Consider the following 21575-nt stretch of genomic DNA (forward strand, 5'->3'; position numbering starts at 1 on the left):
GGGTGATGTCAGGGGTGGGTTCTTTACCCAGAGAGTGGTGTGGGCATGGAATGCGCTGCCTGTGGGAGTGGTAGAGTCAGAATCTTTGGTGACCTTTAAGCGGCAATTGGATAGGTACATGGATGGGTGCTTAAGCTAGGATAAATGTTTGGCACAACATCGTGGGCCGAAGGGCCTGTTCTGTGCTGTATTGTTCTATGTTCTATGTTCTAACATAAGTAATTGGAACACGAGTCAGCAATTTAGTCTCTCAAGTCTGTTCTGCCATTTGATACAATCCTGGCTGATCTCATCTTGGCCACAACTCCACTTTCTTGTTCTTATAATAACCCTTCCATGTCTATCTCCTCCCTAAATTTACTCAAATCCCAGCATCCATCACATTCCACAAATTCATGACCCCTTCAGAGAAGTAATTTCTCATCTGTTTTAAATTTGCTACTCCTCATCCTAAAACTGACTTTTCATTTCCACACAATCCTCCCACATGAGGAAACGACCTTTCTTTGTCTACTTTGTCGATCTCTTTCACATCTTGTACCTCTTAATTAGATCTTGTCTCTGTCTTCTAGATTTCAGAGTACAGGCCTATATTACTCAATCTTGACAAAAGATAAACATCCATTGAACCTGCTCTGAGTTGCTTCCAATTCAACTACCTTCTTCCTCTAGTAAGGGGACCAAAATTAGAAATTGGATGCAAAACCCCGGTTTTCCCACATTTCAACAATAAGTTTAGTTGAAAAAGCACTTGATAGTTTGTGAAATTTTTTGGTACATCTGGCTATTGGGAGAAGTGCTATGTTAAAAATGCAAACTTTGTCTTTTTCAAATTCTCAACAAAATGGGTGTCCCAAACTTCTGGCATGATTTTGACATTTAGTGGAAGCCTTGGATGTTCCATTACTTTGTCAGGGTTTCTGCCAACCATCCACTGTAGCTGCCATCACTTGTCATCATCATTCCACAAAGGTCCGTTTATCGTGTATAATTTTATACTTAGAGCAGTTTTTGCATTTTTTGGAGAAGTTCTTTGGCTTTTGCTGTCTTTCCTGATCAGAGGTCTGAATTTTTGAGATAATTGTCGTGGATTTCAAATTGTTCTTGCTTGGTGCTTGGGAAGGAAACATGTTGAGATCAGAGTGTTTTTGAAGATTAAAAGAAATGGTCGTAACTCTGTAAGGCCTTTACAAGGGTAGCTTTTAACATTGCTAAACAGCAAACCTGTACAACATATTTGCTCCTTGGTGGTCATAGAGTCAGAGTGTCATAGAGATGTACAGCATGGAAACAGACCCTTCGGTCCAACCCGTCCATGCCGACCAGATATCCCAACCCAATCTAGTCCCACCTGCCAGCACCCGGCCCATATCCCTCCAAGCCCTTCCTATTCATATACCCATCCAAATGCATTTTAAATGTTGCAGTTGTACCAGCCTCCACCACATCCTCTGGCAGCTCATACACATACCACCTTCTGTGTGAAAAGTTGCCCTTTAGGTCTCTTTTATATCTTTCCCCTCTCATTCTAAATCTATGCCCTCTAGTTCCCCCACCCCAGGGAAGAGACTTTGTGTATTTATCCTATCCATGCCTCTCATAATTTTGTAAACCTCTATAAGGTCACCCCTCAGCCTCCGATGCTCCAGGGAAAACAGCCCCAGTCTGTTCAGCCTCTCCCTTTAACTCAAATACTCCAACCCTGGCAACATCCTTGTAAATCTTTTCTGAACCCTTTCAAGTTTTACAAAATCTTTCCAATAGGAAGGAGACCAGAATTGCATGCAATATTCCAACAGTGGCCTCACTAATGTCCCGTACAGCCGCAGGATGACCTCCCAACTCCTGAACTCAATACTCTGACCAATAACGAACACAAGGGAAGATTATGACTATTTTAGATAATATAAACAAGGAAAACCTGTTCCCATTAACTGATGCTACAAGAAATAGAAGACACCTGTCTAAAGATTTTGCATGAGATGTGGCAGAATGCGAGGATGAGTTTGCTTCACAGCAAGTGGTAATGACCTACAACTCTTAGCCTACAAAGATTGCGAAAGCAAAGACCATTAATGATTGTGAAACCAGATTGGTGGATGCGTGACCTAATTACTTTGCCAATCTACAGACTCCATGTCGGGGAATAGGGCTGACTAGATTTACGCATAGAAGACCAGCATTGACAGAAGGGGCTGAAAGGTCTTCTTCTGTACAGTAAATACCTTTTTGACTCTGTGACCAGAGAATGTGAGGCATTAGATTAGATTCCCTACAGTGTGGAAACAGGCCCTTCGGCCCAACAAGTCCACACCAACCCTCCGAAGAGCAACCCACCCAGACCCATTCCCCTACATTTACCCCTGACTAATGCACCTAACACTAAGGGCAATTTAGCATGGCCAATTCACCTAACCTGCGTATCTTTAGACTGTGGGAGGAAACCGGAGCACCCGGAGGAAACCCACGCAGACACGGGGAGAATGTGCAAACTCCACACAGACTGTTGCTCAAGGTGGGAATTGAACCCGGGTCTCTGGTGCTGTGAGGCAGCAGTGCTAACCACTGAGCCACCGTGCTGCCCCAAATGTAAATCCCAACCTCCATACAGACAGTCACCCAAGGCCGGAATCGAACCCAGGTCCCTGGGTGCTGTAAGGCAGCAGTACTAACCACTGAGCCACCTGTGCCACTCCTTAATCATTAGTATGATCTGACAGTTCCTCTTCAACAATGACCATTTGAAATAATATTTATTCTTGGAATACAATTTACTTCGTCACTCATGTGACATGGGCATTGTCAGTTGGTCAGCATGGTGACCTTTTAAAGATGGTGGTGACCTGCCTTTGAACTGCTGCTGCCCATGAGCTGTAGGTAGGCCCACAACATTATTGTGAAGGGAATTCAAAGATTTTGGCTGAGCAACAGTGAAAGAATGTCAATATATTTCCAAATCAGGATGCTAAGCGGCTGTGGGGTGGGGGGGGGTGGTGTTCTTGCAGGTAGTGGTATTCTTATGCATTTTCTGCCCTTGTCGTTCTAGGTGGAAGTCATCATGTTTTTGGAAGGTGCTTTCGAAGGATCTTGGAACTTGTTCAGTGCATCTTGTCGATAGTAGCTGCAATGTGTACTGAGTACTGGTGGCAGAGAGAGTGGATGCTTCTGGATGTAATGCCAATCAAGCAGGCTGCTTACTCCTGGATGGTGGCAAGTTTCTGGTGTATTGCAGTTGCACACATCCAAGCTAGTGGGGAGCATTCCAATGCATTCCTGACTTGTGCCTTCGAGATAGAGGAGCGACTTTGGGAAATCAGGAGGTGGACTACTTGTTGCAGTACTCCTAGCCTCTGACCTTTTTCTTATAGCCATTGTATTATACAGTCAGAGAGTTCAGGAAACAGACCAACTCGTTCATGCCAACCAGATATCCTAAGTAACTCTAGTCATATTTGCTAGCATTTGGTCCATATCCCTCTAAAACCTTTGTATTCATATATCCATCCAGATGCCTTTTTAAATGTTGCAATTATACCAGCCTCTGGTGGCTTATTCCATACACACACCATCCTCTGCATGAAGAAGTTGCTCCTTAGGTCCCTTTTTATATCATTCCCCTCTCACCTTAAACCTATGCCCTTTAGTTTTGGACTCCCTCAGCTTGGGGAAAAGACCTTGTCTATTTATCGTATCCATGCCCCTCATGATTTTACGAACTTCATTAAGGTCACCCCTCAGCCTCTGACGCTCCAGGAAAACAGCTCCAGGCCATTCAACTTCTCCCTGTAGCTCAAACCCTCCAACCCTAGCAACATCCTTGTAAGTCTTTTCTGAACCCTTTAAAGTTTTGCAACATTCTTCCTATAGCAGGGAAATCAGAATTGCATGCAGTGTTCCAAAAGTGGCCTAACCAATGTCCTATCCAGCCACAACATGTTCGCCCAACTCCTATACTCAATGCATTGACCAATAAAGGCAAGCATACCAATGTCTTCTTCACTATCCTGTCTACCAGAGACTTCACTTTTAAGGAACCATGAATCTGCACTCCAGGGTCTCATTGTTCAGCAACGCTCCCCAGCACCTTGCCACATGGTGAGTTCAGTTGAGTTTCTGGTCAATGAGAAATACCAGGATATTGATTAGTGGGGAATGCAGTGGTAGCCATTAAATGTCAAAGAGTGGTGATTTGACTAGAATGGCTGAAGTGTGGAAACAGGCCATTCAGCCCAACAAGTCCATTCCAATCTTCTGAACAGCATTCCACCCAGACCCATCCCCCTACCCTATCTCTGTAACCCTCATTTCCCATGGCTAATGAACCCAACCTATACATCCCTGAACACTATGGTCAGTTTAGCATGGCCAATCCACATAACTTGCACTTCTTACAACTAAGGGAGGTAACTGGAGCACCTGGTAGAAACCCACACAGACACAGGGAGAACAGGCAAACTCCACACAGACAGTTCACCCAAGGGCCCGGGTCCCTGGCGCTGTGAGGCAGCCGCGCTAACCATGGAATCACTGCACTGCACAATTCATTGTTGTATAAACATTATTGTACAAATAGTTAGATGTAAAGTCTTTTTTATGTAGCATGCGCAGACTTTGGAATAACGAGGCGTGGTTTATACTGTTCCCAAAGTCATGCCACTCAACTATTGGCAGTAACACTCATTATAACTTTGACTGTTGACTCGGTTTGAACTTAAATGTGATCACTCTTGATTTTTATAGTTGCAAAAGATAAGATAGCTTTATAAACCAAGAAGGTGTAGCAATTTTAACTGCATTTACCAGTGCAGCACAAACATTCCCAGTATTGAGAGTTATGAAGTATTCTCTTGTGTTATCAAATATCAATTCCATTTGCTTTTATATGTGTTCAAAGGATAGAGCCATCAGAATGGTTTTGATATACATGATGAGTCAACAGCACAGCCAGTCAGGCAGCATCCGAGAAGCAGGAGAATCAACGTTTCGGGCAAAAGCCCTTCATCAGGAATGTGATACATAATGATATACATCATGTCATCCTCATTTAAATAATGTTAATGACCACTACTTGACTGAATTTGCGGCCAAGTGTCACGAGTGACATTTAAAGACTTTCATAGGATGCACAAAGTACCTGGACCATCAAGATGACCCAACTGCAACAGCGCAGGAATCACTGAGACAGTGAAATTTCGATGCAACAAAACACTGAAGAGCAAAAAATATCAAGTTATTTTAAAAAAAAACAGAATAATTGTGCTTTTTAAACATTGGCAACCAATGCAAGTGTTTAAACATTGATTCATCCTGGTACATTTGTGACTCCTGAATTATATTAACCTGTCTACCATTTGAAAATGTTGAATTGATGTCTCAAAGCTGCTTCCTACTGGGTATAAATAGCACAGTAATGGTGGAGTTAGTTACATAAGTATGAGATAGGATTATGAAGGTGTAGGAGTGTACTGTACCTTTAAGAGAGTGAAGTACTTGGCAAGCATACTGAGTGACTTTACAATGTAACATTTAGTTCAGAACAGATAGCACTGGCTGAGTTGCTATGAGACAAAAACAAAATCAAATTTGGCCAATCAGTTTAAATTATACCCCAAAAATACCAAATTCCAATCTAGTTTGAATTGAGTATATTGACAATCTTAAAAGCCAATGACACAATCTGATACTTTGAGGTGTTTAAGATTGGGGAAAATTAAACAGTTGAGAGAAGAACTGACAAGCAACCAGCCTGTAAAAACTGCCTGAAAAAAAGCTCTCTTAAAGGTACCTTTATCGATCAGTAACCTGAGAAACAGAATACCCAAGAGGAAAAGAAAACAGGAATACAGGGAAGAACCGAAAGCTGCCCGGTTTTGAGCAAAGAGGTTTTGTTTTGTAAATTGTAATCGGGGGGTTTTATAGGACTAGTATGACAGAAGGGGAAGGTAAAAGAGGAAGGAGTTGTAAATAGATGTTAATTAATCATTCTCTGTTATACTTTAAGAAATAAAGTTATTTTCTACTTTAAATAGTTCTTGGCCTTGTGAATTTTCACAGATTTCTGCACGGTATAAATCTTTTCTGTGTTGCTGGTTTAAATTAAGCAGGAGAGATTATCCCTTGTCACAACAAAAGGAGAGAGAGAGAGGCATATACAGAGAAACATGGAGGGCAGACTAACTAGAATTAAGTGATAGTTTAGTTCATAGTCTAGTTTTTTTCAATAATGTGATATGACAGCCTTGTGTATATTTGATTACCATATATAGTAGTGTTTAGAATTATATATTGTATTGTTATAAATGCACCTGACCTATGTTGACAATCAGACAAAGAAATATCCACTGAAACCAATGTCATTAAACTGTAATAGGCCAAGGTGAGACCCCCTCAAAACATTTCCAGAAAGTAGCCCAGACGCTAACTTTGCTCTTTGTTTTAAGCAGGTGTAAAGAGAATATTCCAGGAGGGATCCAGCTGATTAAACCACTCGGTTTCAAACAAAACAGGATACATTCACAAAATTACTGAATGAAACTCAAACAAAAGAGAACAGATTACAGAAAAACATAACCTGTCCGAAAACCCAGCAGACTATCCCAACTTAATGATGCTGCTCCAAGTTCCTGCAACAATCCCGACAAACATCCTTTGGCACAAAAGGAAAGATCAAACACAGGGTCTTAAAAGAGAGAGATGTCGATCTTTCTTGGATCAGCAGTGTCAAACTGCCTAAACCAAATCAAACCAGAGAAACGTTGAGCTGGGAGAACTGGCCACTCCAGTTTAAAAAAAAACTTGAAAGCCTATTGTCTGAGGCAGTATCTGTTAGCATAATATTCTCAAGTGTAAAAACCACTCTTGATACATAAAAGAATGTTGTTTGTAACCTTCAGTCATACTTGAACCTCTAGGCATATACATACACAATCACTAAGACCACCTATTTCCTTTACTAGTCATAAACAGACGCCACCTTGCCTCAGATCAGCTGCTGCTGAAATACTCATCCATACCATTAAGTCAAGACTTCTCCATTCTAACAACCCCCTGGTCTGCTTCTGATGTTGTATCCTCCAAAAACTAACTCCATTTACCCATCTCCCTTGGGCATGAATTGCCTCCCAGTCAAGTGATGCCTTGATTATAAAAGTTCTCATCATTTCAAACCCCTCCACGTGCTGCTCCTCTCTTTTTCTATAATCTGTAATCTGCTTCTCTCTCGTAATTCTAACTCTCGCACTCTCTTGAAAATTAAAACCACTGTAATTATTCCAAAAACAAGCATAGCTCAAAAAAGGAGCAGCTGCTAATAGCCAGTGACATTATAGCGGCTTACTAAATTATGAGGGGCATGGATAGGATAAATAGACAAAGTCTTTTCCCTGGGGTTGGGGAGTCCAGAACTAGAGGGCACAGGTTTAGGGTGAGAGGGGAAAGATATAAAAGAGACCTAAGGGGCAACTTTTTCACACAGAGGGTGGTACGTGTATGGAATGAGCTGCCAGAGGAAGTGGTGGAGGCTGGTACAATTGTAACATTTAAAAGGCATTTGGATGGGTATATGAATAGGAAGGGTTTGGAGGGATATGGACCGGGTAGATTGGGTTGGGATATCTGGTCGGCATGGACGGGTTGGGCCAAAGGGTCTGTTTCCATGCTGTACATCTCTATGACTCTATGACTCTATTCATTTTAATACTCATGCATTTTTAAAAAAATTAACATTCCTGTAAAAATTTATTTCACCCAATTAAAAGTGGCAGCAGTATATCAACTACGGAATGCATTGCAGCAACTTCCCAAAATCACTTCCACAGCATCTTCCAAGCTTGTGACTTGTAAAGTTAAGAACTATGGCAGCAAATGTAGGGAACACCAAAACTTGCATGTTCTCCTGCAAGCCCCATGGTATCCTGACATGGAAATAGCAAGACCATCCCCGTTCCTGTACCCCACTCCACTTGCTATGCAGGCCAACATGCCACTTGCCCTCTTCGCCAACTGCTTACTTACAATGACTGGCGTCCAAGGATATTCTGGTGTCTCCACTTTTCCTAGTCCATCCCCATTCAGCCGATAATCTGCTTTCCTGTGTTTTTTTTAAATGACCAAATGGATATCTTCGCGTTATTTTTCATCTGCCGTATATTTTCCCACTCACTTAATTTGCCCAAATCACAGGTATCTCTGCACTCTCTGCACAGTTCACCTGCCCATCCAGCTTTGTCGTCTGCAAACTTGGAGATCCAATTGCTGGGAAACTAAGTGTGATAATTGCGGATGGTGGCCTTAATGGTTTTGTGACCCGATGCGTACTTGTACAGCAAAGCCACTTTTTTGGAAAGACCTTCTTAGCACCTTCACAGTGGAACAGGTTAGAACTATAGAAATGATACAGCACTGAAGTAGGCCATTCGATCCACCTTGTCCATGCCAACCCAAAGACTGCCAGATACCCTTTCTAATCCCATCTTCCTAAAGGATTCCAATACCCCTGGAATTTGCAGCACTTTAAGATGTGGATCCAGATACTTTTTGGAAGAGTTAAGGGTCTCTGCCTTCACTACCAACTCTGGGAATGAATTTCGGATTCCAACCAACCTCTGTATTTCAAAAAAAAAAGGCTTTCACTGGCATTCCTTCTAATCCTTCTGCTACTTAGCTTGTATCTACGACCCTTAGTTTTTGAACTCTCTGCCAAGGGAAAAAGGTTCTTCCTGTATCCTTTATCTCTACCTCTCTCAATTTTGTGTACCTCAATCATGTCGCCCTTCAGCCTTCTCTGTCCAAGGAAAATGACCTTCAGCCTCTTCAATCTCCATTGCTAAAATTCTCCAGCCCTGGCAACATGCCAGTAAACCTTCTCTGCACTCTCTCCAGAACAATTACTTCCTTCCTATAATATGGTGGCCAGAACGGCACACAATATTCCTGCTGTGGCCTTGCCAGTATTACATAGTTTCATCATTATATCCTTACTTTTGTGTTCTGTCCCTCTGCCAATGAAGAAGAGCCTTCTTTGCAGGTGGTGATTTGGAATTGAAGTTGTGACAAAGAATTATATTAGTCTCAAAGCGTTAACTCTATTTCTGTCTCTGCAAATGCTGGCAGACCTACAGAGTTTCTCCAGCACTTTTTGTTTTTATTTCAGATTTTCAGCATCTGCAGTATTTTGCTTTTACTGCAATTTGAACGGTAGCTTCCTTATTACTGGTTAATGACCTGGGCTATTTAAATTGCCAACTTACAGTTTTTGGCAAATAGTTAGGGTTGAAATTTCCTCCTCTATTTCTTTACTGCTAAAATGATCTCCACTTAAGAGTTTAAATGCAGATTAACATTTAACAGAGCCATTTGTGTACTTCCTGCATTAGCTATTTTTATTTCAGATTTCACGCATTTGTAGATCTCTTCTTTTTCAGTACCACCAAGTATATTGACCTTCACAATAGTTGTCAGAAAACAAATATTAAAACATTGATTCAAAAAGTAGAATTACATATTCAGAAATGTACTTGACGAAATTACATTTTGACACTCCTTGATAGTTAAGTAAGCGTAACATGTGAAAACAGGTGAAGATAGGGTGTATTTACATTGCACGGATTCAAATGATTATATCCAGTTCTCTCATAATCACAAGGCCTATGTGATTACTGATGCAGCTCTCTAATTAAAATTAAACTCCTTTAGAACAGAAGACTATTACTCTGGTAAAACAGATTTTCCAAGCTGTCGTGTCCTATTAATGGATCACAGCAAAGAAAGAATATCACGGACTAACTTAAATCTATTGCAGATTGAATATAATTAGCTCCTCAGGCACCATTACTATGTGAGGAAAGACCTGCATTTATTTAGCATTTTTCATGATCACAGGTTGTCTCAAAGCACATTTTCAGCCAATAAAGTACCTTTTAAGGCGTAATGACTGCTGTAATTAAGGAAATATGGTAATTTGAAAATTTCCACAAGGTAAAATAGTAATGACCAGAATTTCTTTTTGGTGGTGTATAAGAAATAGCTGTTGGTAAGAACACAGGAAGAATCCCTTAGATCTTATAAATGGTGCTCAGGAATCTTTTGCATACACCTCTGAATGGCACATGAACTCTATTTGTTGCTCCAATATATAGAATAGGGCAATGGATTTACTTATTGTGCCAAACAGAACACAGAACAGTACAGCACAGGAACAGATCCTTTGGGTCCGCCATGTCTGTGCTACCTTGATGCCACTCTAAACTAAACCCATCTGCCTGCATGTGGCCCAGATCCCTTTTATTCCCTACCTGTTCATGTGAGTGTCCTAGTGCCTCTGAAAAGTTGCTATCATATCTGTGGCTATCACCTCCCTTGGCAGCATGTTCCAGGCACCTACCACCCTCTGTGCTTTTTAAAAAAAAATTACTTACCTCTCCCATGTCTTTTAAATGTAACCACTCTCATCTTAAACCTATGCCCCCTGGTATTTGACAGTTCCATCCTGGAGAAAAGTATTCTGACAGTCCAGGCAACATCCCAGTAAATCTCTTTTGCACACTCTCCAAAACCTCAACATCCTTTTTGATAGCGTGGCAACCAGAACTGCACACAACACTCCAAATGTGGCCTAACATAGTTTTTTTTTACACAGTTGTAATGTGAAATGCCAACTTTAATACTCAATGCCTCATCCAATGAAGGCAAGCATGCTACACCCCTTCTTTACCACCCTATCCACTTGTGTTGCCACTTTTGGGAGCTAAGGAGTTGCACCCTAAGATCTTTCTGTACACTAATACCTCATAAAGGTCCTGTGGTTTGCTGCACACTTTCGTCTGACATTTGATTGAGTTTTTTGAAGGAAGTTACAAAGATGATTGATGAAGGCTGAGCGGTAGATGTAATCTATGTAGATTCAGTAGGGGTTTCTCAAGGTTCCTGATTAGCAAGGTTAGATCATAAGGAATACAGGGAGAACTAGCCATTTGGATACAAACTGGCTTGAAGGTAGAAGACAGAGGGTTGGTGATGGAGGGTTACTTTTCAAACTGGAGGCCTGTGACTAGCAGTGTGTCACAAGGATCAGTGTTGGGCCCACTGCTTTTGTCATTTATATAAATGATTTGGATGTAAACATTGGAGCTATGGTGAGTATGCTTGCAGATGAACCCGAAATTGGAGGCGTAGTGGACAGCAATTACCTCAGAGTACAATGGGATCTTGATCAGATGGGCCAATGAGCCAAGAAGTGGCAGATGGAGTTTAATTTAGATAAATGAGGGGCTGAGTTTTGGAAAGGCAAATCAGGGAGGGATTTAAGATCCTGGGGAGTGTTGCTGAACAAAGAGACCTTGGAGTACAGGTTCATAGTTCCTTGAGAGTGGAGTCTTGGGTACACAGGGTGGTGAAGAAGGCTTTCAGAATGCTTGCTTTCATCAATCAGAGCAGTGAGTACAGGTGTTGGGAGATCTTGTTGCAGCTGTACAAGATGTTGATAAGGTCATATTTGAAATGGTGTGTGCAGCTCTGGTCACCAGACTATAGAAAGCACATTACTAGACTGGAAAGAGGACAGAAAAGATTTCCCAGGATGCTACCCAAACTAGAAAATAAGAGTTAAAGAGAGATTGGGACATTTCCTTCCCTGGAGCATAGGGGACTGGTGGGTGACCTTTATAGAGATCTATAATAATCATGAGAGGCATAGTTAAGGAGGATAGCCAACAGCTTTTCCCAATGGTAGGAGAGTCTAAAACTAGAGAGAGGGTTTAAGGAGAGAGGGTAGAGATACAAAAGGGTTCACAGAGGCAGTTGTTTCACAGAGAGAGTGGTGAGTGTCTAGAATGGGCTGCCCAGATGTAGTGGTAGAGGCAAGTGCAATTTCATCATTTAAGAAACATTTGTACAGGTACAAGGATGGGATAGGATTGGAGGGGTATGGACCAAATGCAGGCAATTGGGATTAGACTAATTGTGAAAACTGGGGTGGTATGAACAGATTGGGCCAAAGGGCCTGTTTCCATGCTATAAACCTTTATGACTATTAGCGATAGTGAGCAAGGCTCTGTGTGGAAAAGGTCTTGCCTCTAAAATTTGGCTGAGTTTTTTGAGGAAATGATGAAGATGAAAATGATGAAGTGCACACACTACTCCAAGTATGGCCTTACCAATGTCTTGTACAGTTGCAACAGGATCTCCCAACACCTGCGCTCACTGCCCCGATAAATGAAAGCAAGCATTCAGAAAGCCTTCTTCACCACCCTGTCTACCTGTGACTCCACTTTCAGGGAGCTATGAACCTGAACACCTAGATATCCTTGTTCTATAACATTCCCCTGGGCTTACGTTCACTGTGTAAGTCCTGCCCTGGTTTGACGCACCAAAATGTAACACCTTACACTTATCTAAGTTAAACTCCATCTGCTATTCTTCAGCCCAATGGCTCAATTGATCAAGATTTCGCTGCAATCCCAGATAACCTTCACTGTCCACTGTACCACCAATCTTGGTATCATTTGCAAACTTATTGACCATACTTCCAAACTTCTCATCCAAATCATTTATGTAAATGATGAATAATTGGACCCAGCACCAAACCTTATGGCACATCAGTAGTCACAGGCCTGCAGTTTGAAAAATAACTTTCCACCACCACCCTCTGTCTTCTACCTTCAAACTCAGACACAGGACACCAGCTAATAGTCTAACAGGTTTTTTTTTTAAAATCACAAGCTTTCAGAGCTCTGCTCCTTTGCCACTGGACTATAACCTGGTGTCATGTGACTTCTGATACTGCCCTCCCCAGTCCAACACCACACCTTCACATCATTTCTAACTTCAAGCCAGTTCTTATCCAATTGGCTAGCTCTTCTTGGATAAGTCCAATCTTTTCCAAATGTGAGAAAATCCTGTCTTTAAGAATTTCCCCACCGTGTATGGTTCACTGGCCCATAATTTCCTGGATTACTCCAGTTGCCCTTCTTAAATGAAAAAACAACATTGGCTATTGTCCAGTCTTCTGGACCTCCCCTGTGGCGAAAGAGAAAAATGGTTCTCATTGCTTGTCTGCTTCCATTAAGAAGGATATAGATCCCTCATGAACAGAAAATAAATGATTCTGATTTAGCGGTGATCACTTGCTTTAATAATGCTGTAAAGATACCTGAATTTTGCAAGTCCACTTCCAGAAGGCATTCGACATGGTTAAGTCATAAGTTATGAGCTCACAGTGTTTAAGGTAGTATATTCATGTAGTTAGAGAATTAGCTTATGGGCAGGAAACAGAGAGTGGGATAAGGGATTTTCAGGTTGCGACCTGTAACCAGTGGCATTCCAGAGGGATCAGTGCTGGGGCCACAATTGTTTACAATATAAATTAAAGACTCAGAGAGAGGGAGTGAATGCACTGAAGACAAATTTGCAGATGACAGGAAAATATATGGAAAGGCAGGTTGCAAGAGGCAAACAAAGATTACAGATAAATTTTGATAGGTTAAATATGAGAGCAAAAATTGGCAGATGGAGTATAATTTGGGATAATGTGAAGTTGTTCATTTTGGGAGGGACAGAATGACTTAAATGGAGAAAAAAAAACTTCAGAAGTGTTACTTGCACATGAAACACAGAAAGCTCCAACACAGTAACAGCAGATAATCAGGAAAGCTAATGGAATATTGGTCTTTATTTCAATGGGACTGGAGTATAAGAGTAGGGAAGTCTTACTGAAACTGTACCAGGAACTGGACAACGTTTAGAGTACTATGAGCAGTTTTGGTCCCCTATTTAAGGAAAGGTATAATTTCACTGGAGGCAGTTTGGAGAAGGCTGACTAGGATTACCACTGGTATGGAGCGATTGTCTTATAAGCAAATATTAAACAGGTTGTGTCTCTGCTCACTGGAGCTTAGAAGAATGAGAGTTAATCTTCTTGAAACATAAGAAACAAAATGGGCTTAACAGTGTAAATGCTGACAGGATGTTTTGTCTCATGGGAGAGTCTAGGGGATTGTCTCAGAATAAAGGGGTGCCAATTTAAGACTGAGACAAAGAGAAATCTTTTCTCTCAGAGTCATTGGAACTCCTTGCCACAGAGTGAGCAGAGTCCTTGTGTGTATTTAAGGCTGAGATAGATTCTTGATTAGATGGGGAAATCAGGAGTTATGGGGAAAACACAGGAAAGTGGACATAAGGAATACCAGATCAGCCATGAGCCGACTGAATGGTGGAGCAGGCTCAAGGGGCCAACCAGCTGACTTTTGGTCCGATTTCTTTTCTGATTACTTTTGGACGGAGATGTGTGGAAGGCTCTGTTCTGATTGACAGTACAGGCGTTTAATACTTGGACAAATCAGCCTGGGTGCACAGCTGTTTACTTTGGATGGATTTGTTGGACTATGTTGGTATAAATAGCTCATGAACTGTTAACAGGCGTTCGGCGTTCATACCTGTAAAATGCCGGTACCGTCTTTCATGTTAACAGCTATTAATTACATTTGGTTGGGTCTGGAAACCATATGAATGAGACCACACCTGGAGTATTGTGTGCAGTTCTGGTCTCCAAATTTGAGGAAAGACATTCTGGCTATTGAGGGAGTGCAGCGTAGGTTCACAGGAAACACGTTGGGTGAGTGCCGAACCAGAGGATACAGCTTAAAAATACGGGGTAGACCATTTAGGACAGAGATGAGGAGAAACTTCTTCACCCAGAGAGTGGTGGCTGTGTGGAATGCTCTGCCCCAGAAGGCAGTGGAGGCCCAGTCTCTGGATTCATTTAAGAAAGAGTTGGATGGAGCTCTCAAGGATAGTGGAATCAAGGGTTGTGGAGATAAGGCAGGAACAAAATACTGATTGAGGATGATCAGCCATGATCATATTGAATGGTGGTGCAGGCTTGAAGGGCAGAATGGCCTACTCCTGCACCTATTGTCTATTGTATTGAATGTGTACATGGGATATAAAGACCATCAGAGAGGCTAATATTCATTCAGAGGGATATTTTCTGCAAAAGAAATATATAATTTTACCACCAAAATGTTCTTAAAGATTTAACAGTAGGTAACGTTGCTACTTCAAATCCCCGGATTTGAAAATTAGGGGAAGGTTTACCTCTCATATTTTAGCATTTGATGGCTGACATCTCTGGCTCATGTATATATGGTTGAACAGCACTTCATTACAATATTTAGAATTGACAAAAGCAATTAGGGCAAGTGATTAGGACCTAACCTCAATGAGGGTAGGTGCAAATTCAATCTGGAATACTAAATTCTACGGTTGTATTCAACAAATGCAGATCATTTGATGTAAATTGAAATGAAGTCATTTCAATCGAATACTAGACGAATAAACTCAGCAAATTTATCAGCAACTTTTGAGAATCTGTTGATTGTATTTTCTGGACTTGGTTACCAATTTTGGAAAATGCAACATTCTTAACCTTTACTAATGAATCTGAACATTAATACAGAGCTTAAAGGAGAACCAAATCAACTTCTGTTTTGCAGTTTGATTAGCAGACTTATTTTCACTAACTGCTCTGGGAGTCCAGTTTCAGACTGCCTATATTGCAATGCTATGTAAAATGAAATTATTCTGAGTTGAATAGATTAGATTACTTGCAGTGTGGAAACAGGCTCTTCAGCCCAACAAGTCCACACCGACCCGCTGAAGCGCAACCCACCCAGACCCATTCCTCCATACCTAACACCACGGGCAATTTAGCATGGCCAATTCACCTAATCTGCACATTTTTTTTTTGGACTGTGGGAGAAAACCGGAGCACTCAAAGGAAACCCACGCAGACACCAGGAGAATGTGCAAACTCCACACAGACAGTCGCCTGAGGTGGGAATTGGGCCCACATCTCTGGTGCTGTGAGACAACAGTGCTAACCACTGTGCCACAGTTCCGCACACAGAGTTCCTGGTACAGTTTCAGTAAGACTTCCTTACTCTTATACTCCAGTCCCATTGAAATAAAGACCAATATTCCATTAGCTTTCCTGATTATCTGCTGTTACTGTGTTGGAGCTTTCTGTGTTTCATGTGCAAGTAACACTTCTGAAGTTTTTTTTTCTCCATTTAAGTCATTCTGTCCCTCCCAAAATGAACAACTTCACATTATCCCAAATTATACTCCATCTGCCAATTTTTTGCTCTCATATTTAACCTATCAAAATTTATCTGTAATCTTTGTTTGCCTCTTGCAACCTGCCTTTCCATATATTTTCCTGTCATCTGCAAATTTGTCTTCAGTGCATTCACTCCCTCTCTCTGAGTCTTTAATTTATATTGTAAACAATTGTGGCCCCAGCACTGATCCCTCTGGAATGCCACTGGTTACAGGTCGCAACCTGAAAATCCCTTATCCCACTCTCTGTTTCCTGCCCATAAGCTAATTCTCTAACTACATGAATATACTACCTTAAACACTGTGAGCCTGTGTGCTCTGTACCACCTGGAAAAAAATGGGTTGGAATCTGAAAAGGAATCTGTACCCCATCGATTTAAATAAAAAGAACACAGGATGGACTGCTTCACAGTGTGAGTTCCATCCACCTCGATCTCCTGATTTGTGGTGTACTCCAACATTCTGGGATACAATGGCCACAGACTCAGGAAAATCTTTCTTTTCAGTCTGAACCTGCCACAATATTTTTCGTTGAAATCAAGTTGTCGCACAGGAACCCGATTATCATGCTGCACTGATACATAATATAGCACTACCATCCCAATTAATTCTGACTTGAGTGCACTCCAATGCAAAACTTGGCATTTGCACACAATGCTCTTTTTGGTGAGGATTTTGCTTTACCTACTCTTGGAAGAGCTGGGAGGTGGAGGGTTCTCATTACATTTGATGGCATTTCATTCTAAAACTTATTTTTAAGTGACATTTTAGATGCTCTAGCTGAGAGGGGAAGAATGTGGGCCTTGGCTGATGACCTTCCACTGATTGCCTGACACAAAGCTTTTTTTTCTCAGTAACATCTTGATGAAATTGTATGCAAACTTTATGCAAATATGATTATGGAGATTTATTCTGCACTGTGAAATGGCATTGCATAGTAAAGTAACACATTGCTCAGGGGGGCACAATACGTGGAAGCACACTGATTGTCTCTCTGTGGGCAATAAAGTCTGAATAATTCTCAATATTTTTCAGTCAGCTGACCAGAGATTATACACTGCAGCAAAGTTGCACTGAACTGAGTCATCATAAAAACAAACTTGATTTGGAAATTTAATCGCTCCAATTGTGGGTACTGATGTCTTCATTTACACATTTGCTCACTGTGGGGTGGCAAGTTGGCTCAGTGGTTAGCACTGCTGCCTCACAACACTAGGGGCCCAGGTTTGATTCCAGCCTCGGGCGACTGTCTGTGTGGAGTTTGCACGTTCTCCCCGTGTCTGCGTGGGTTTCCTCTGGGTGCTCCGGTTTCCTCCCACAGTCCAAAGATATGCAGGTTGGGTGAATTGGCCATGCTAAATTGCCCATAGCGTTCAGGGGTGTGTAGGTTAGGTGCATTAGTAAGGGTAAATATAGGGGAATGGGTCTGGGTGGGTTACTCTACGGTGGGTCAGCGTGGACCCGTTGGGCCGAAGGGCCTGTTTCCACACTGTAGGAATTCTATCTAAACATTTGTCCTTAGACATCACTTCCATCATTGTTTTGTGACCAAGAATGGCTTTCACACGCTCCTAGATTCTATTTCTCCCTTTGAAATCTTCTATGTGATTCAGAAATCTAGAATTGTCGTTTAGAAATGACTTGCTTCAGGCAGCCTTCCATTTATAAAGGCACTGTGTCCTTTAAAAGGAAGCTGCAGCTGAACTAAGATGAAGAATAATCATTTAAGTTATGAGGGAGAAGGAATAACATATCAAGGGGAGGAAACAGCTTCCTGAATGGGACCGGGTAGCAAAGATTCTCAAGGTCCAGAACATGACCTGCTAATAATGACTTCAGTTGGGTAGTCATGGTGATTGAATTGCACACCGCATCTCTCATCCACCACACCATGCACCTCACACTGCTCGATGCACCACACCCACATCACCCACCTGACACTCAGGACTCAACTTTAACATTCCTACACTAATCTTTTCTTTTAAATAGGATCTATACATGGAACAACAATTCATACCTCACACCTGAAAATTTTAAAAATCCCAAGTTGTTGACCAGACCACATTGCAAAAAGTAAACTTGAGAAAATTTCTCACAAGGAAGTCAATTCTTCTCAGTGATTAGAATTGGTTGGAATGTATACTGGAAGTTGTCATTCAAAGCAGTGTGTATGGACTAAAAATCTTGGAACTGCTATCACTTCTCTGCATTTCCACCACAGATACAATAAAGAGCTCCAGGAAAGATCTAGACCCAAGCCAACATTCAGGACCAGGGAGAAAATGGTGGCGTAAGAATAAAGGAACTGGACAGGCCCATGAAATTAAGATCATTGCTTGCATGGAGAATAAATATCTACATGGAATAGTTGAGTCAAGCAACCCAAATGCATGTCGTTATTTCTATGCAATTTTCTTCTGCTTGCTGCTGAGTTCTTTAGACTTGCTTCAGTTTACAGTCCTCAAGCCTCAGAGCAGGATGCACTGAACTAGGAACATATAACATGATGTTAACCCCATTGGTGCCATTCCAAAATGAGTTTTTTGCAAGTTTTATTGGAACACTGACAAATATTTAAATATTCCATGTGACCTAAATATCCTTTGATTATATTAAGTACTTATTGTTTTGCGTACATTCTGAGTTGACAGTTAGACATTGTAGAGCCAGCATTATTAAATGCCATTGGGGAAGTGTCTGTGGTGATTAAATTAAGCTTTTCCTTACCTCCATATCCTTGCTCTTTTCTTTATTCCTGCTTGTTGAACTCTTGCCATTAGTACAGGTTTCCCTTGCTGGGACGACTGAGATCTGCTGCAGTGGCATGTTCCAGTTGAGGTTATGTTAGGTACCAGATTGGATGAATCACTAATATTACCACTTCTTCCAGGTAAGTCAACTGCATGATTGTTCACTTCTTATTTCTGTCAGGCTCCATTCTGTAAATAAATCAGATACACAAGTATAAAGCACACAGCTATTCACACAGTGAAGGTGGATACCAAAATTCCTCACGTGTTTTTCTTTCAATCTTGAATGACGCAAAAATGAGATTGTGCAAAACCTGATATCCCCAAAATACTGATGAAAATGCATTCACCTTCACTCACTTCCAATAGTTCTGCCAACAGGATTCTACTGTACATTTTGCAAACCATGGCACAGGAAAAAAATAGATTTGTCAGGCACCTATTATAAAATTCTTCTTGTCATGGCAAATAAGGTACAAGTTCTTGGTGACAGCTGCTGTCCCTCTGAGTTTTCCAAATGGCTAGAGATGCACTGAATGGGTAAACAGGCAGAAATGCTTAATGCCCTTCTTTAGATAAATCCCCTTCTTCTGGAGCAGCTCGGACAGCCTGCTGGATAGTTCATGCATTCAATCTACTTAGATCACTGTGATGCGAATAGCCTTGGCTACCCTGAGAAATAGCACTGAGTGAATGTGAGGTAAAAAGACTCCAGAGATAAGCTCTTCAGAGCTTATTACCTTCGTATGACCTGCTGAGCAGAAACTCGCTTTGTAAAAGTTCAAAGTGCAATTCGTCATTACTGCTGCAAAATTGCAACTAATAACTTATAGATTATATTTCACCATTAATAGATCCCTTCCAATCCACAAACGCCTGCAGTTGAGTTGTTTACCACTGCATAATTGATTATACTTTAACAGGACAAGCATGTTCAGATTTTTAATCTCTTGAGAAGAAGCACTCTAGTATAGACACCAAAATAAATGTTAACTGAATTGGAATATCACCCTAGCTTCTGACCTGAAGTCTTCCAGTGGGCAAACCAGATCCCTCTTCTATTCATCTACTCTGACTGACTTTCTCCATCTTTCATTCATAAACTTTGGAAAGAGTTTTCTCTTTTAATAACTCGCAGGGTGTGGGCATCACTGGCAAGGTCAGCATTTATTTTCCAATTACCTTTCAGATGATGTGAACTACCATCTTGAGCTGCTGCAATCCATGGGGTGTAGGTACAAGTCACAGTGCCATCAGGAAGGAAGATTCAGGACTTTAATCCAATGACAATGAAGTAATGGTGTTATAATTCCAAAACAGGTTGTGGAGACTTGCAGATGATGATGTTTCCATGCACCTATTGTCCTTGTTTCTTAGGTAGTTTTGAAGGGTATTCTCAAGGAAGTCTGGTGCAGTGCTGAAGTCCTAAAGACTTATGTCTAGAATAAACCGTGTTCTAAGTCAAGCAGTTCCAGAACCTATATGACATTGGTATCTATATGACTTGTGGAAAATTGCTCACCTTTATCTTGTTCAGAGGAAGTAGGACGAATTCATTCCATCCATTTATCACCCTATCTTATTACTCTCAATTTCTGCTAAGTTATGGAAGATGTTGTTGATAATGCTATCAAGTGATACTCACTAAGTATCACTTAGTTTGGGTTTTGACAAGACCACTCAGTTCAAGACCTTATTTCAACCAAAACTGACATAAACCGCTAAATTCTCGATGTGAGGGGAAAGTGACTGTCATTGCCATCAAGCAGCATTTTACCAAACGTGGCATTTCAGGAACTCTAGTGAAGCACCAGGGAGGGTGAGGGGTGACGTTTCCACATGCTGGAGCCATACCGAACACAATCCTTACTCTACCACTAGTGTGCAGTGGCGGCAATGTACATCATCTACGAGCAAATGAGAATATTCAGCCCACGCACTTCAATAACAGCCTTGGCGTTGTTTCTGAGGTGTTCTGGGCCTGACAACACCTGAACGTGACAACTTGAACAGCGGTGGCACATTCACTTGCGCAAACAAACTTGATCAGGTTTGTATGCCTCTAGCTAGCTCATTGGAAGCATTTTCAATCAAATTTGCTGTAGAACCAAGGAAATCTACAAAGCTGTAAGAGACACAGCTGTCTGACACATTTCAACTTGACTTTATACAAATTATGCATATTCTACATATGAAATAAAGGTGGAAATTTATGCAAACATTATGGCAGGAAAACAAATACCGTCTCTTAACAAAATTACATCTCACACCACAGATGTAGGATATTTCTTCCGACTGACCTTTCTTGATCTTGAATTTATTGTTATGTAAAAGCTCCTTACCCTGTTCTAAGTTGATGAGGGCAAACTTAGTTTGTTCATTACACATTAAACCAGTTGAGTAGCCCAGTTAACACCATGTCCCATTTTGTCTTACATGACAAAGAAAATAGTACAAAGTTAAAAATCACACAACACCAGGTTATAGTCCAACAGGTTTAATTGGAAGCACACTAGCTTTTGGAGCGGCGCTCCTTCATCAGGTGATTGTGGAGGGCTCGATCGGAACACAGAGTTTATAGCAAAAATTTGCAGTGTGATGTAACTTAAATTATACATTGAAGAATTGATTGTCTGTTAAGCCTTTCATCTGTTAGAATACAGTGATAGTTTCACTTCTTTCATGTGTAAATCACAAAACCCTTTTTTTAAA

General features: G+C 41.2%; 1 protein-coding gene across 5 annotated transcripts in view; it reads right to left on the reverse strand.

The window, feature by feature from the left end:
• march1 (membrane-associated ring finger (C3HC4) 1) overlaps positions 1-21575 on the reverse strand; it is a 574835-nt gene that overhangs the window by 340875 nt on the left and 212385 nt on the right. For all 5 annotated transcript variants that reach the window (XM_043698895.1, XM_043698903.1, XM_043698949.1 and 2 more), the window contains one exon: positions 18841-19052. In XM_043698895.1, the coding sequence (XP_043554830.1) occupies positions 18841-18939 (99 nt within the window). In that variant the 5' untranslated portion in view covers positions 18940-19052. The remainder of the gene's footprint in view (positions 1-18840; positions 19053-21575) is intronic.

Source organism: Chiloscyllium plagiosum, chromosome 1, assembly GCF_004010195.1.
Source record: "Chiloscyllium plagiosum isolate BGI_BamShark_2017 chromosome 1, ASM401019v2, whole genome shotgun sequence".
Classification (NCBI taxonomy): Eukaryota; Metazoa; Chordata; class Chondrichthyes; order Orectolobiformes; family Hemiscylliidae; genus Chiloscyllium; species Chiloscyllium plagiosum.